The sequence below is a fragment of the Mustela nivalis genome, assembly GCF_964662115.1.
Source record: "Mustela nivalis genome assembly, chromosome: 7".
Lineage (NCBI taxonomy): Eukaryota > Metazoa > Chordata > Mammalia > Carnivora > Mustelidae > Mustela > Mustela nivalis.
In genome coordinates this window covers 558,755-574,675 of record NC_139026.1, presented here as the reverse complement: position 1 = coordinate 574,675, position 15,921 = coordinate 558,755, and the positions used below count along the sequence as shown (strand labels likewise).

The window sequence follows — 15,921 nt, the reverse complement described above, 5'->3', positions numbered from 1 at the left end:
ACAAGCAAGGGTGAGCAGGCTGGCCACCTGGAGAGGCCGTGCCCTGTGCTGAAGCTGCTGCTCTGGGAGGGTTCTCGTGCAGTTCCCCCGACACCCAGGGTGAGGGAGGCCCTTTCACGGAGGGGCAGTCAGGGTGTCCACAGGTCTGAAACCTTGGCCAGGCTCCCTCCCCTCCCTGCTGTGCTAGGCCTGTGAGTCAGTCCTGAGGCTGCCTGTGGCCCAGAAGCCCAGCCGGATGCAGCCCAGGCTTTCCCGGCCCCAGGGCCAGGGCATTCCCCAGCGGGCAACTGCCTAGCCCCCGGGAGCAGCACAGGCTGGGACAAAATGCCTGTCAGAGCCACTCACTACAGCCAGCCTGGGCTGAGTCACTGGTGCTGGGTGGGGCAGACGGAAGTGACCCGGCACCTATGCAAAGCAGCCCGCAGCTTCCCGGAGCCTGAGGCTGATGTTGAACCGGAGCCCAGGAACAAGGCCTCCCTGAGGGGGCTAGGACAAGCCTGTCCCACAGGACACACCCGGGCCTGTACCTTACGTCAGGCATGCACTGGGCACGGGTTGGGGACAAGCAGGCCGAGGGGCCCCGAACAGTAGCTCTCTGCCCACCACTGCCGAAGGGCGGGGAGGAGGAGGGAGGGAAGAAAACCACTCTCAGCACACAAGTGAGCGAGCGAGCTGCCTCGGCAAGTGTGGAAATTCTCCGGCTAATGCCACGGACGGACGGTGAGGGTGCCAGCCCCTGTCCCTCCCGGAGGCTCCAGGCAGTGCAGTCACGCTGGGATGAGGAAGCGAAGACAAAGACCAGAAAGGGGTGACGCGATTATGTAGAGAATCCAAAGGCCTCAGAAACTACTGGCACCAAGAAGTCGGGCTGGAGGATCAATGTACGAAAACCAGTGGGACAGTCTCGGCCAGCACACACGACTGGAAAACAAACGTTAGAGCACCACGTGTAACACGAGTGGAACCTGAAAAGAAAAAAAGTCAGACTCCTAGAAGCAGAATAGAAAGTGGCTGCCGGGGCCAGGAGCAGGGAAGACGGGGGAGGCCGGTCCAACCTCCCCGCGCGGAGCCGGACGGCGCGTGAGGTCAGAGGACGTGATCCAAAGGGCGCAGAGTGCGGCTGGCGGCACCGGGCGAAAGAGCTGAGGTCTGCCAGGGAGCAGACTCTGTACGTTCTCACCAAAAAAAGGATAAAAAAGATCACCTAAGGTATCAAAAATTATAAAAATGCATTTATAAACGTGCCGAAAACATCAAATACGTATGAATACGTTTAATTCAAACTGTGTATGCAAAATATTGCAGAGGAAAACCAAAGAACACCCGAATTAATGTCGAGTCCGTCGCTCCCAGAGATCAGTCTCGGTATTCCGGCCGCCAATTCTCCCTGAAATGGTCTGTGGGCGCGGCGTGGGCCCAGTCAGAATCCCACCAGGTCTTTCTTGTAGAAATGTACAAGCTGATGGTAAAATTTATAGGAAAATTCTAAAGACAGAGACCAGTTGAGGCAACGCTGGGCCGGAAGTGCTGGGGCACTTAGGGATCGCACTCCCCACTTCCCTGCGGACTGCGGCCCGAGGCCCTTAGTGAGTGCGATGCCCGTAAAGGGACAGGTGAACGGAACCGGGCCAGAGGAGGGACTCCGGGGTTCGTTCTGGGGATTCTGTTTCTGATGAGGTGCCAAAGCCACGTGGCGGTGCTGGGGCCGCTGGATGTCCCTCTGAGAACCACACAGTCCTTGGCCCCTTCCCAGCACAGCGACAACGCACTCGGGATGGATCACAGTCCGGAACGTGAAGGCCACAACTGCAGAGCTTCTAGAAGGAGCCACTGGAGGATGCCTTTGTGACTTGGGTGCAGACCAAGTTATTTCACAGAAGCAGACCAAGCACTAGCCACAGGAGGGGAAGCTGATCGCTCAGGCTTCGTGACATATGTCTGCCTCTCAGGGCATCGCTAAGAAAGGCAGAAGGCAAGTGTGGGCTCGGAAAAAACATTCCCAGTGCACGTAGCTGACAAATAAATGCAGAGCTTATAAAAAAAACAGCAAATAAGTAGCAGAAACACAAATGACCTAGTTTTAAAATGGGCAAAGGCCAGAAACAGGCACTTTGTGAAAATAGAACCAAAAAACGCAAGGCAAAGTGCTCGGCCTGACCTGTCATGCGGGGAAGACAGGCTAAAGCCACGGTGGACGCCGCCGCAAACCTGCCGGAGGGGCTAAAGCACGGTCTCACCAGATTGCGTGCAGCGAGGCTGGGGGCACTCACGCGAACCGGGCCCTGGAAAACTGCCCGTTCCTTCCACGCAAAGCAGAAGCATCGGCAGCAAGTGCAGGGGCCTGAAGGCCAGTCCGGTCCGTGTCCACTCCGGAGGGACCGATGCACGCGCCCACACACGCTGGCACGGAGCCATCACAGCGACTCGGCCGTCACTTCGAACGGGAAGCGACCCAGCCCTCTGTCCTCAGTCCCTCGCACGGCCACCTCTGCCCAGAAAGTCAACGTGCCACCGGGGCTCGCGATTCGGAAGAGGCCAGGCACGGAACGTGTGTGTGGCGATTTAAGTGGGGCGGGGCTGTCTCCGACGACCTCTGCAGTGAGCAAGGTCAGCTGTGCTCATCTGGGGGAGAGGGAGGGGGCCTCGCACACGGGGCCATGTGTGCTCAAGGTCTGTTCTGACTGTGCGCGTAAGCTGTGCCTTAAGAATATAGGGCAAGACGAGACACTCTCGGGGCGCCCGGGGGCTCCATCCGTGAGCATCTGCCTTCGGCTCAAGTCCTGATCCCAGGGTCCTGGGATCGAGCCCCGCATCGGGCTCTCTGTTCAGCGCGGAGCCTGTTTGTCCCTCTCCCCCTGCTTGTATTCCCTCTCTCTCTCTGTCAGATAAATAAATAAAATCTTAAAAAAAAAAAAAAGCTACCAACTGCCTAAAGGGAGGATTTCTAATGAAAGATGTGCCAGACCCCGACTAAAACACCACAGAACACCAAGAAGCGGTCGAGCTTTAATTAAATGGAGTAGATCATGATCATGGTTTGGAAGACACGAATATAACAGGTGTCACTTCTCCCCAAACTGGTCTGCCCCTTCAAGGTGATCCCCGCCAAAGTCCCAGCCAGCTTTCCCCCCTTCCCTCCTGCCTTCGAAGTCGACAGGTGGGTCCTGGACTGCGTGTGCGAGCGCAGGCCCGGAGCTGCCTGCTGGTGCGGAGCCTCCCGCCCGCTGGGCACCTGCTGTCGGCCCGGGCGCTGCGCCGAGGCTCCGGGCGTGCAGGCGGGGTTGGCACGCTGACTTGGACAAACTCAGGCTGGGCAGCCACTGGCCCAAGGAGGAGGGTCCCGGAGAGCTGGCCCGACCCCAGCCGGTAGCCTGGAAGCAAGTGTGGCTCGTCTGGGCTGAACCGGCCCAGCTGTGCAGTCCCGTGTCGGGGATATGTTGGCTGGAGCTCCGGGGCCAGGAGCCGTTGGCCACACGGGGCGACTGTGCAGTCTGGGCTCCGGCGCGCGGCGGTCCCCGGAGCGGCAGGCGGCCTGGGCTGCAGAACTGCCGGTGGGTGGTAGGGACCGGTCGCACCCTGCCTGGAGACTTAAGGGAGCAGAGCCGTGGGGACTCAGGAGGTGGGAAGTCCGCCTGATCCGAAGGGGGTGCCGGCGGGGCGGCCGCAGGACAGACTGCGGGGTCTCAGGCACCATCCGTGGAGGGGGCGGCAAACCTTCTGGGACAGGGACAGAGGGACGTCTGTCACATGCTCTCTGCTGCGGTTTTTTTATAACCCTTTGAAAAAGTAAGGCCCATTCTCCGCTCTCGGGCCACAGAGCAGCAGGCCGCAGGCCGCGGTCGGCTGACCCTGGGCCCATCTGCGGTCGCATGCCTTTTGCCAGCTCGGCCACCACCCTGGTGGCTAGGGTGCTCAGTGGCATCCGGGCTTCCTGCCATCCGCGTGGCACTGTCCAGGGCTGGGACTGTGTTCTGCTCCCCCACCTCCTTTAGGGGAAAGTGGCCATGTCCTCTGGGCCGGGCACAGAGCTTCTCTCCCCCGGGCAGCCCCTGGGCCGCGCACCCTTCCGCTGGCAGCAAGGCCTGACGGCGGCCCGCGGGGTTCACACTCCATCCCAGCCTGCCACCCGCACTCCCCTGGGGGGGAGGCAAGGGTCCTGGAGCACCGAAACAGGGTTACTGTGCACCTCCAGCGGCCCCGGCCCTTGAGATGAATGTTCCAGATGGGAGGAAGAGATGATGCGCGAGCCCGTCCTGTGGCTCCGGACGGAGGACAGGACTGTGCCTCTTGCGGGAGCTTGTGGGGCCAGAGGTGCGGGACAGGGGCTGCGCTGCTCTCTGCTTCGCCGACCTGGCGTGCGGCCCAGCGGTGCGCTCAAGGAGCCGCTGACTGGGTCTGGCCGGCCCCGGGGCCTCCCACCGCTACCCGCAGGCTGTGGGTGCAGATCTCAGCCTCGCTCCTCGGTGGCTCAGGAGAAGCAAGTTCACATGGGACGGGCAGGCTGAGTGGACCACGGAAACCGTCTCCAGCGCGGCGGGGTCGGGTGATGCCCCTCAGCCCACCCGTTCCGCCCTACGTGGGCAAGGACATGGAGGATCAGAGGTCAATCCACATGCAGCTGCGTGGGCCTTCACGGGGCCTGGGCTGAAGTAGACCGTATCCTGGGGGTCGGAAATCCGAGCGGTCCGGGCCCCCTGGGACGTAGAACACGTCTAGGCCTGGGCACCGGGGGGACCGTGGGGGGACAGCCGCAGACTGGCTTCTTCCTGCTACTTGGAGCCTGAGGAAGGTAGCCCTAAACAAACATGAACCAGACAAATTGAATGGCTTCGGTCTAAGCCTCTGCAGGCCACGTGAGTTGGAACAGCTGGTAGAGGGGTACTCACCAGTCGAAACCCAGCAGAGGCCCAGCAGGGCTGGCAGGTGGGTTGTTGGGAGACACGGTCTTCCATGGGTCTTTTGAGTGCCCTACACATTTTGTTGGGTGTGCCAAGAGTGCAAGGCTCTGACTACCCTTCACCGGGGTCGTGTCTCAGGGTCATGTGTGCAGGGAGCAGTCCTGAGGGATGAGAGAGTGTCTCCCTTCAGGTCAAGAGCAGGGTTGCTTACTGCTTGCGGTTAGAGCGGCGGACTCCCCAAATCAGCGTTCCTTGGCGGTGACACGAACTGGTCCGTGGCGTCTCCTCTTCCTGGGACTGTCACAGGTGTGCTGATGCTCGTGCTGGGCCATGAGTAATAACGTCCTTGGTCTCTGGTCTAGGCATCTCGTGTCTTCCGTTAACACCCATGAAACAGCCACAGGCCAGGTTAATCCCCGACTGGACTTGTCTTTCTGACTCACGGTTATCCAGATGAAGAGGCCTGATGGAGAATCCAGAGCTGAGTAGAGCCGTGAGATCTGGGGCTGGAGCCTGACGTCACAATCAGGAGACTTCTGGAGCAGAGGGCAGGAGCATATCTTGATGACAGGAGGTGAGTGAGTCCTGGGGACCTAGAGATCGGACTACCATGTATTTGGTTATTGTTCCAGACGTATGCCTCTCCTCCTCCTCCCGGTAGCGACGTACCCTTCCTCGCCCACTGACCTGAGTTTGGCCAGTACCATGCGTGCAGATGTGGTGTGAGTGGAAGCCTCCCTGTGCTCGCGTGGTCCGGCTGGCTCTCTCGTTCATACCGTCTGCTGTGCGAGAACGACACCCCAGGAAGCCACACGGAGCAGATGTGAACCCAGCCCGCAGCCTGGAGCCCGTTCTGCCTTCCCCAGAGGAACGCAGCACTGCTGCCGCTGAAGACATGGGGGGATCAAATGCTGAGCGAACACCACCGGGGAGAAAAGTGCCTTTGTGATGTCGCTTTAGTCCCGCAGCAGCCTGGCTCAGACAGACAGGCAGATAGACAGTTGGAACAGAGTAGAGTCGAGACACAGAACAACATGCAGTCATGTGGTTTAGGAGGAAGGTCAGTACAGTGGCGAACAGTGTCTTTAAGACCCGCTCCACTGGCTGAGTCCCCAGACGGAAAAGACAGTGATTCCTGAGCCCCGCGCCAAGCAGCACACGCAATCCCAGACGGACTGTGGATGGAATGGGAAGGGTGTGCCAGTGCAACTGTCGGGGGAAAACTGAAGTGACCGGTTCTTTAAAAAGATTTTACTTATTTACTCGAGAGAAAGAAAGAGAGCACACACGAGTTGGGGTGGTGGGAGAGGGCAGAGGGAGAAGCAGACTCCCGACTGGGCAGGGAGCACGATGTGGGGCGCGATCCCAGGATCCCGGATTGTGACCCGAGCTGAAGGCAGAGCTTAGCAGACGGAGTCACCCAGGGGCCCCCAGAAGTGACTATTTTACGACCTTGGGCTAGGCAAAGATTTCTCAAACAGAAAACAAAAGGTGCTATAAAAGAAAAATCAGTACTGGAATGTAGGGCTTTTTTTTTTTTTAAAGACTTATTTGAGAGAGAGAGCAAACCGGGGGGGGGCAGGAGAAGGAGACAAGCAGACTCCCTGCTGAGTGGGGAGCCCAATGCGGGGTTCGATCCCACGACCCCAAGACCATGACCTGAGCTGAAATCAAGAGTCAGATGCCCACCTGACTGAGCCCCCCAGGCACCCCAGGGTATGCATTTCACCAAATCCAAGAGCATTCATAGCAGCACGATTTGTAATAGTCTGACCTAGAAAAACTATAAATATCTATAAACAGTAGGAGGAATAAATTACAGGTCAACAACGTGTAAGAAACAAAAGCCATGTATCAAAACTAACATTAAAGCAAGTTAAAAAACCAATTGACAGCCGCCTGGTGGCTCAGTCGTTGGGCGTCTCCCTTCTGCTCAGGTCATGGTCTCAGGGTCCTGGGATCGAGCCCCGCATCGGGCTCTCTGCTCAGCGGGGAGCCTGCTTCTCTCCCACTTCCTCCTGCTTGTGTTCCTTCTCTCCCTTTGTCTCTCTCCATCAAATAAATAAATAAAATTTAAAAAACAAAAACAAAATAAAAAACCAATTGATGTTATTCACCACTTTAATATTACTAAGGAGAAAAAGCTTATGATAACCTCTAGATGCAAAAAAAAAAGTTTCTTTTTTAGAAAATTCACTACATACAATACAAATTCTTGGTAATAATTAGAAACAAACTTCTTTAACATGCTAGAGTGTCCATACATTTATATCTATATTTATATCATATCTATAACTTTATGAAGACCTAGAAAAATGTCAATATAAATGAGCAAATGTTAAAACCATTCTCTTTGAGCATCTGCCTTTGGCTCAGGTTGTGAACTCAGGGTCCTGGGATTGAGCCCTGCGTCGGGATCCCTGCTCAGTGGGGAACCTGTTTCTCCTCCCACTCTGCCTACTTGTGATTTCTCTCTCTCTCTCTCAATTAAATAAAATATTTTTTAAAAATTCACTTTAAAATCAGGAATTCAACAATAATACCCAACACTTTATAGGAGGGTCTAGCCAATACAACATGACAAGACAAAGAAATTACAGACAACAAGATTGAAATGGAAGACGTAAAGCTATCTGCACGTGACATGCAATTACATAGAAAATTCAGAAGAATATACATCCAAATTATTAGAAATAATGAGGTTATAGCATCAGGGAAATACAAATCAAAACCATAGTGAGATACCACCTCACACCAGTCAGAATGACTAAAATTAACAAATCAGGAAATGACAGATGTTGGTGAGGATGCAGAGAAAGGGGAACCCTCCTACACTGTTGGTGGGAATGCAAGCTGGTGCAGCCCGTCTGGAAGACAGCATGGACGTTCCTCAAACAGTTGAAAATAGAGTCACCCTATGACCCAGCAATCACACTACTGGGTATTTATCCTAAAGATACAAACGTCGTGCCTCAAAGAGGCACGTGCACCCCAATGTTTATAGAAACAATGTCCACAATAGCCAAACTATGGAAAGAACCTATATGTCCATCAACAGATGACTGGACAAAGATGTGGTTCATATATACAATGGAATACTATGCAGTCATCAAAAGAAATGAAATCTTGCCATTTGCGATGACATGGATGGAACTAGAGGGTATCATGCTGAGCGAAATGAGTCAATCAGAGAAAGACAATTACCATATGATCTCCCTGACATAAGGAATTTGAGGGGCAGGGCGGGGGATTGTGGGGGCTAGGGAAGGAAAAAATGCAACAAGATGGGATCGGGAGGGAGACAAACTGTAAGAGACTCTGAATCTCACAAAACAAACTGAGGATGGGGGGTAGGGAGAGGGTGGTTGGGTTATGGACATTGGCGAGGGTATGGGCTCTGGTGAGTGCTGTGAACTGTGTAAGCCTGACAATCCACAGACCCGTACCCCTAGGGCTAATAATACATTATATGTTAATAAAAAATAAAAATTATTTTAAAATAATGAGTTTAGAAATGTGGCAGTATAAAAAATTAAAATACAAACATCATTGCATTCTACACACCAGCAGCAAGTGATGATATAGAGATGACACTATGTGTGGTACTATGAAGATGTCAAGGAACAAAGAATAAATCTAATAAAAGATGTATATGATAGTTTATGATGTATTAATTCTTCAATTTCCCCCAAAATGACCTAGGGATTCAATGCAAATCCATCCAAAATCACAATAGGACTAGCTGTGGACTCCAATAAAAACAGTCATGATGTCTGTATAGAAGGAAATGAGTGAAGAAGGACCATAACCCTCATCTAGAGAGAGGCAACCTGCCGTCCAGGTGTGGAGACAGCGCGGCACTGGTGCAGGGGTGCAAAGTCACCTGTGGACCAGACTAAGAGACTCCAGAGACGGACCCGCACTGGTGCACAAAGCAGGAAAGAAAGGGACTTTTCAACAAATAAATGGAAAACGTAGTTGTCCCTAAGGACAAAAATAAAATTTGATTCTTAGCATACCATATTCAAAAACCAACTCCAGAGAGGCTAAAGACAATTTTGGAACTCTTAGTAATACATGTAGGTAAATAGTAGTTTAAACCTCAAAGTAAGGAACATTTTCTTTTTTTCAAGATCTTATTTATTTATTTGGCAGCAAGAGAGGAAGAGAGGGAGAGCAAGAAGAAGGAAGAGGAGCGGCAGGCGGAGGGTGAACAGACTCCCTGCGGAGCTGAGAGCCCCAAGCGGGACTCCGTCCCAGGACACTTAATTTAACTTAAGGCAGGTGCTTAACCAATTCAGCTACCCAGGCATCCCAGGTAAAACTTAAGACAAAAATAGCACTGACTAAAAAAAAAAAAAAAAAAAAAAAAAAAAAAAATACTGATAATTTCGGCCACACTAAAACTCACAGTTTTCATCAAACAATAGTTTTTAAAAACTGAAAATACAGGTGCCTGCGTGGCTCAGTCATTAAGCATCTGCCTTTGGCTCAGGTCATGATCCTGGAGTCCTGGGATCAAGCCCCACAGGAGGTTAAGGGTACCAGAGATAGGTGAATGTATATAACTGTTTGGTTCTAATAATTTTTTTTAAGATTTTATTTATTTATTTGAGAGAGAGAGAGAGAGAAGGCATGAGCAGGGGGAGGGGAAGAGGCAGAGGAAGAAGCAGACTCCCGGCTGAGCAGGGAGCACAATATAGGGCTCTTTCCCAGGACACTGGGATCATGACCTGAGCCTGAAAGCAGACGCTTAGCCATCTGAGCCACCCAGACGCCCCCTAATTATGTTTTTAAAACTACCTGAAAGTGGGCCATGTAAGGACAAACAATGAAACCATGCCATAAACCAAGGATTATGACTAACCAGAGTATGTGCACCCGAGATTCAGTGAAACGAGAAAAATGAAGTAGGTGAGGTTCTGTACTGTCTAATAAAATAAGAAAAAGATGCAAAACATGCAATGATAGCAAAGAAAAAGAAAACTCCTCAGATGATATAATTATGGATATGAAAACTCCAAAATAATTTTCAAATACATTCATAGAATTGATAGAAATGTTAGCCAGATGCCTGGATTAAAAAAAAATCGATCCACAAAAATTAATTCCATTTCTACCAACCAGCCACAATTTGTTGAAGAAATACAAATTTTGATACTACTTATCATAGAAGAAAAAATAGAACACATATAAGACTAAATCTAACTTCCAAGAAAGTATAAGACCATCACAAAGAAAACTGCAGACACTAAACTGAAGGACACTAGAAGACAAGTAAATGGAGAGATATACCACGTTCATAGATGATGAGACTCAGTAATGTGAGGAAGTCCGTTCTCCTTAAACTGATACATGTATTTAATTTCAATAACAATTTTTTTAATTTTAATTTTTTTGATGTGTCTTGACGACCTGGTTCTACAACTTGAATGAAAGTGTAAGGGTCCAGAACAGCCGAGTCGTTTCTAAGAAAGAAAAGCAAGATTGTGGGACTTGCCTAACCAGCATAAAGATATCCTACAGAGATATAGTAACAAAGACATCACGTCATTGGCCAAGGGCAAGGAACAGACCAACGGAGCGGACCAGGAAGTCCAGAAATACCGTATGTGCAATGGGTGGGGGAGGGGTTTCCACAGTTGAGTACCCTGTAACACTGTGCGAGGACCTCCTGTCGCACCACAGGCAAATTAGCTCCAGGAGCATTAGAGACTGAAAAGCAGGAGCAGCAGCGCCTCTAGAAGAAGCTGCTGGAGATTATTTTCATGACCTCGGGGTAAGGCTGTAAGGCATAAAAGTCTCCAACCATAGAGGGAAAAGTTGACCCGCTTAAGTTTATTAAAATTAAGGGGGATTTACATCCAAAGATACCATAAAGGAGCAAAAGACACATCACACAGTGGGGGACAGTATTTGTAAAAGAGTCAACTGAAAAAGGAGAATCCAGAGTTGACGTGGCTCCCACAAATCCAAAAGCGACAGACCTGTGAGTCTGAGGGCAATGGACAAAAGGTTTGAGCGGGCACTGTTTAGGAGAGGGAAAGTCAACGGCCTACACACGTCTGAAAATAGGCCATTTTATTGGTCAGCGGAGAAAGGCAAAGGAGCCTCATGGCACTGTCTCCAGAGGCAGGCCCAAGCCCTAGGAGGTCTCTCAACACCCAGCGCTGGCCACAGCAGGAGTGATGGCCGTTGGGGAGGATGCAGTCCGAGGGCACCCCCATTAGCCACGCTTACACGGGCTCAGTGGACGAGGTCCAACAGCCCTACCCCACAAGATCATGTGCACGTGCCATCTGTGAATGTGACATGATTTAGAAATAGTCATCGCCGGTGGCACCGAGTTAAGCTATCACACTGGCAGGAGGACAGCGGGCCCCAACCTAACAGCGGCGTCCTTCTGAGGCCGAAATTTGGACACAGAGGCTCAAAGAAGGAGCACCATGTGAAGACAGGGCAGAGCCTTGGAGGCACTCTACAAGCCAAGGGACACAGGGACGGCCAGTGGTCACCAGAAGCTGGACAAGACAAGGAGGGACTCTTCCCCAGCCGTGGAGAGCGTGGCACGGCCAACACCGTGACCCCAGACTTTGGGCTCCAGAATTCGAAAGGATACATTTCCATCTTTCAGCCCCACGCCATCGGTGCCGCTCGGTGATGGCCCCTGAGCCCCCCATCAACGCTTCACTCCTAGGAAGATGCCTTCACTCCTAGATGCCCTCCTAGGAAGATGAAAAGTACATGGTGTTTTCCTAACAGCAAAAACACCCTGGAAACCGTCCTCACAGAGGCAAGCTGCTGAGCGGGGGGGGCTGGCCAGCCCCCGCGACAGAGCAGACACAAGGCGAGGAGAGAAGGCGGGACAGGGGACGCCCCCGAGGGCACCACCGTGCTCCTGGAGCCCGAGCCCGGAGCCCACGACTCTGGAGTCAGTCTGTGCGCTTCACCCAACAAACGCTCACGGACCCCGGCCACGTGCACAGCCCCGGTGCTGCGGTGAGCACAGCGTTAGGGACCCGCGCTCTAGGAGAGACAGGCGGACAGGCTGCAGACAGACGGGGGGCTGGGGGGACAAAGAGGTCGGTGCCAGCGAGGGGGGTGAGGAGAAAGGAGGAAGGGCACAGGAGAGAGGAAGAGGCCGAGCCCCAGGCAGGTGGACGCAGCACGGTGTGTTTGAGGAGGCCAGTGTCCCGGGGCCCAACCAGCAGGGCGTGTGGGGGTGGCCTGGCTCGTGCCTTTTCATCACACAGACTCTCAGGCCACCACTGGGTGCCAGACGCCTCTAGAGGTGCACTGAGGTTCAGACACGGCAGGGTCACCCCCAGAGCCTCGGGGGCCCCCACACCTGTCCACCTGTGCTCGGAGCCCAGGCCCAGGACAGGCTCCCAGGCCGCACATGGTCAGCTCCTTTAGGAACTTCGGACAACTGAAGGCGAGAGTCCAGGGATGGCTGGCACCTGCCCTTGGCATCTGGCACCGTTCCATCCCCCATGAGCACTAGGTCACACGAGGAGTGAGACAGGCTGTCACGCACCCCACCCCGTGAAGGGTTCCTACCACTGTCGCAGGAGCCCCACCGTCCCGACAGCCCGGCCAGTCCCAGGATGGGGCGGGGGTGCCCCCGAGCCTGCTCTGAGCTCAGGCTGATGCCCACATGGGGACCCGCTCCCTGCCTGGGGCGCAGGCCACCCGCAGCAGACCCCGCGCTGGTACCTGGCGGTTTGGGCCGCTGGAGCAGGGCACCCTCCGCCGTCTTCACGCTGGGAAGCGCAGGCGGCAGCTCGTTTGGTATCTTCGGATCCGAGGGTCTGTCGGACTCAGCGTTGGTCGGACCAGTTTTCGGGGCCCTGCTGTCTACGTGCTGGAAGTTACAAGTGGGGAGCTCGATCTTCCCGACCGACGGGGCGGTGGCGGACTGCGCTTTGCGGCTCCTGGCGGCCGCCCTCCAGAGGGGCGCGGGCAAGGTGCGGGGCCCGGCCGGCGCCTCGCTCAGCCTCGGGTCTTGCTGCGGCACCGTGGCGGGGGCTCCTAGAGGCGGGCTGGGCATGGCCGAGGGGCACCTCACTTTCAGGGGCTGAATGTCCCAGAGGGAAGGCGGAACATTCGCGCTGGAGATGGGCGGCATCTGCTTCCTGGCTCTCCTCACGCTGACGCCCTCCACGCAGAGGTCGGACCCGTGGAAGGGAGGCAGCTCCACGGCAGGCTAGGCAGGGAGGGCACGCCGGCCGAGTCGCCCAGAGCCCAGCGCCTCCTCCCTGGGTCTGCCGCGGCCAGCTGAGGCCTGGCGAGAAGCCTGGGCCTCCCTTCCCCGGGGCTGGGCGGCCCCCCAGCTCCCTCCCCCAGAGAGGCCCAGGCACACGATACTCCATGGAACCAGAGTCCCCAGCAAAGGGACCAGCCGCCAGGCCTGCAGTAAGGCTCCCAGTAGGGACTAGGCACGGACCCCTAACGGAGGACACCCTTGTCCCCGGGCAGGAGGAGGAGGACACAGCAGGTCTGGAAAGGAACACCCTAGACTCTGGGCCTGGGCGCCATGGACCTCCCAGCAGCAGTGCAGGCAGGGGGGCCTCCCCACCTGCTGGCCACAGAGCTGGGGGTGGCTGGGCTCACAGGGCGTCGAGCAGAGTGGTGAAGGCGGCTGAGCCGGGGCGGGGGGGGGGGGAGTCCCAGACAGGGGTGGGGGGAGTCCGGGGGGACCAGAACCACTGGCTGCTCTCTGCCTGAAGCAGCTACAGCCCCCACACCCCCTCAGCACTGCGCCCCCCCACCCCGCGCCCGGCCAGCCCGGCCCCCCAGCACCGAGCCCCCGCACCTGTCTCCACAGCAGCTCAAAGTTGCCGATGTCGCAGCTGCGGTCCGCCCTGCGGTCCAGCACCACCTTGATGGTGTCCTCCTGCACCTGCGCGCACAGCCGGGCCGTGACGGGCGTGGACGCGTGCATGGCGGGGCTGGAGTTGATCTCGATGAGCCACGGCTGGAAGTCGCGGCCCAGGACAAAGTCGGCCCCGTACAGCTCGAAGCTGTTCTTGCGCGGCTCCACGCGGTCCTGGGCCACGCGCATGGTGTTGGCCACGGCCCGCTTCATGGCGGGGTAGATGACGCCCACCCACACGGCCCCGCGGCCTCGCTTCTGCAGGTACTCCCGGAAGCGGGTGCTGGTCCACATGTTGTGGTAGGGTAGCAGGGGGCTGCGGCCCTTGTCATTCTTGAGGTGCTTCTGGATGGAGTTGTTGCACAGGTGGATGGCGCTGCGTGGGGCAAGCGCGGTCAGGCCTGCGCCTCCCGGGGCCTGGCCCCGCACCCCCACCCCTGCTCCGGACCTCCGCGCCCTGCACCCGGGACCCGTCTCCACGTGGGGGACCTGGGACCCCGCTCCCGGACGGTGGCCCCGGACCGCGAGGCCCAATCTCCAGAACCCTTATGCCCCCACCTAGGCGCATGCCCGCCGGACGTCTCCCCCGAGACCCCACCCCTACGGACCCTCTGCCCCCGCGGAACCCCCAAGTCACAGCTAACCCTGCCCCCAGAGACTCTGCTCTCGAGACAAGCCCCCCACCGCCGGGTGGCTGCAGGAGGACTCTGGTAGCTCGGGTCCTCCGGAAGTAACGCCTCCCAGAGCCTCAGCTTCCCCATCTGCACCCAGCAATAGAGATGTGGCTCTTGAAGAGCTGGTCTGGTGAGACAAAGTGAGAAAGTCTTTGTGAAACGAATTAATTAATTTGCACCTTGCCTTGTTCCAAACCTGTTTTAAAACCACCACGAGATGAGCCATGTGGCTCTGCGTGGTGAGACGCGTCCCTGTGACCCTGGAGAGGTCGTACTGCCAGAGGACAGAAGGACCTTGTGACTCGAGACCAGAGGAATTAGGGTGGCCCCAGAGCCAGCGCGGCGCGCCTTCCACTCACTTTGGCCGCTGCATAGGCAGCCGGGCTGTGTCGGGTCAAAACGATTTCAGGGACTCTCCTGCCTGCCTTGGGGGGAGGATTACGGTCCCAGATGGAGAAATGGGGCTCAGAAAGGGCAAGGGGTCCAGCAGGCACCCCTCACGGCTTGGTGCATCCGATGGCCTGGGGTGGGGGGCTGGAGGGGCTCCTTCTGCACAGGGAGGGGCACACCCCCTCCTCTAGGCCCCCTTGGCCTGGCAGAGACGAACTCACCCGAGGAGCTACCAGCCAGAGCCCCTTGTCCTCAGCAGCCAAGGGGCACTTGCCAGGTGCAACTCTTGGTGTAGCCACAGCCACTAGCCAGGGGGACACAGTCAACACGCCCAAGGTGTCCACTGACCATCTCCCAGCCCTGTCAATTCTAGGCTGAGCTCAAGAGTCGGACGCTTCACCAACTGAGTCACCCAGGTGTCCCCACCTTTCTTGGAAGCAGGCCCCACGCTCAGTGTGTCCTCTCGGCAGGAACCCCCTGCAATGCTCCTGGTCAAGACGCATGCCCTCAGACCCACGCAGTGGGGGGGGTCACAGGCAGAAGTGGGGAGCCCTGGTTTGGACAGGCAAGGGGGATTCTCTGCCTCCCTCCTGAGGCTTTGCCAAGTGACCTCACTGTCCCCACCACACCTATGTCCTGCCCACCCAGAGAGCCTGGTGAGGCATGGGTCCCCCCACCCCGACACCCCTTCCTGGACATCTGAGCCTCTGTCCAGCACCTCCGTGGGGCACCCTCCCCAGCACCCTGGCCCCAGGGGCCTTGGGATCTGGGTGCCTTTTCTGCCTCAGGTGCTCCCCACTTCTTGTCCTGCCTGGTGCCGCGGGGGCCCTCAGAAGACCCTCAAGCCACTGCCATGTCCCATAGGCTGCCTGCTCAGGACCGGAACACTCCTTCTTCCCCAGCCACCTGCAGGAGCCCCGACCCCAGGACTTCTGGGGCTCACAAAGAGTTTGAGGGCTGGCAAGGCAGATGTGCCCCCAAAGGTGCCCCAGAGAGAGCAGGACTGTGTGGCCAGCCGAGGGCACCGCCAAGCTTGGGCGGCTGCGGGTCAGCATGTGAGCACAGCGGCCACTTAGCCCTTCCA

General features: G+C 56.1%; 1 protein-coding gene across 4 annotated transcripts in view; it reads right to left on the bottom strand.

Moving 5' to 3' along the window:
- TTLL8 (tubulin tyrosine ligase like 8) overlaps positions 1–15,921 on the bottom strand; it is a 48,980-nt gene that overhangs the window by 1,495 nt on the left and 31,564 nt on the right. For 2 of the 4 annotated variants that reach the window (XM_082739416.1, XM_082739418.1), the window contains 2 exons: positions 13,714–14,149; positions 12,615–13,104 (listed from right to left, as the gene is read on the bottom strand). In XM_082739416.1, coding sequence (XP_082595542.1) covers positions 12,615–13,104; positions 13,714–14,149 — 926 coding nt within the window. The other 2 variants (XM_082739419.1, XM_082739417.1) reach the window with 2 other exon arrangements.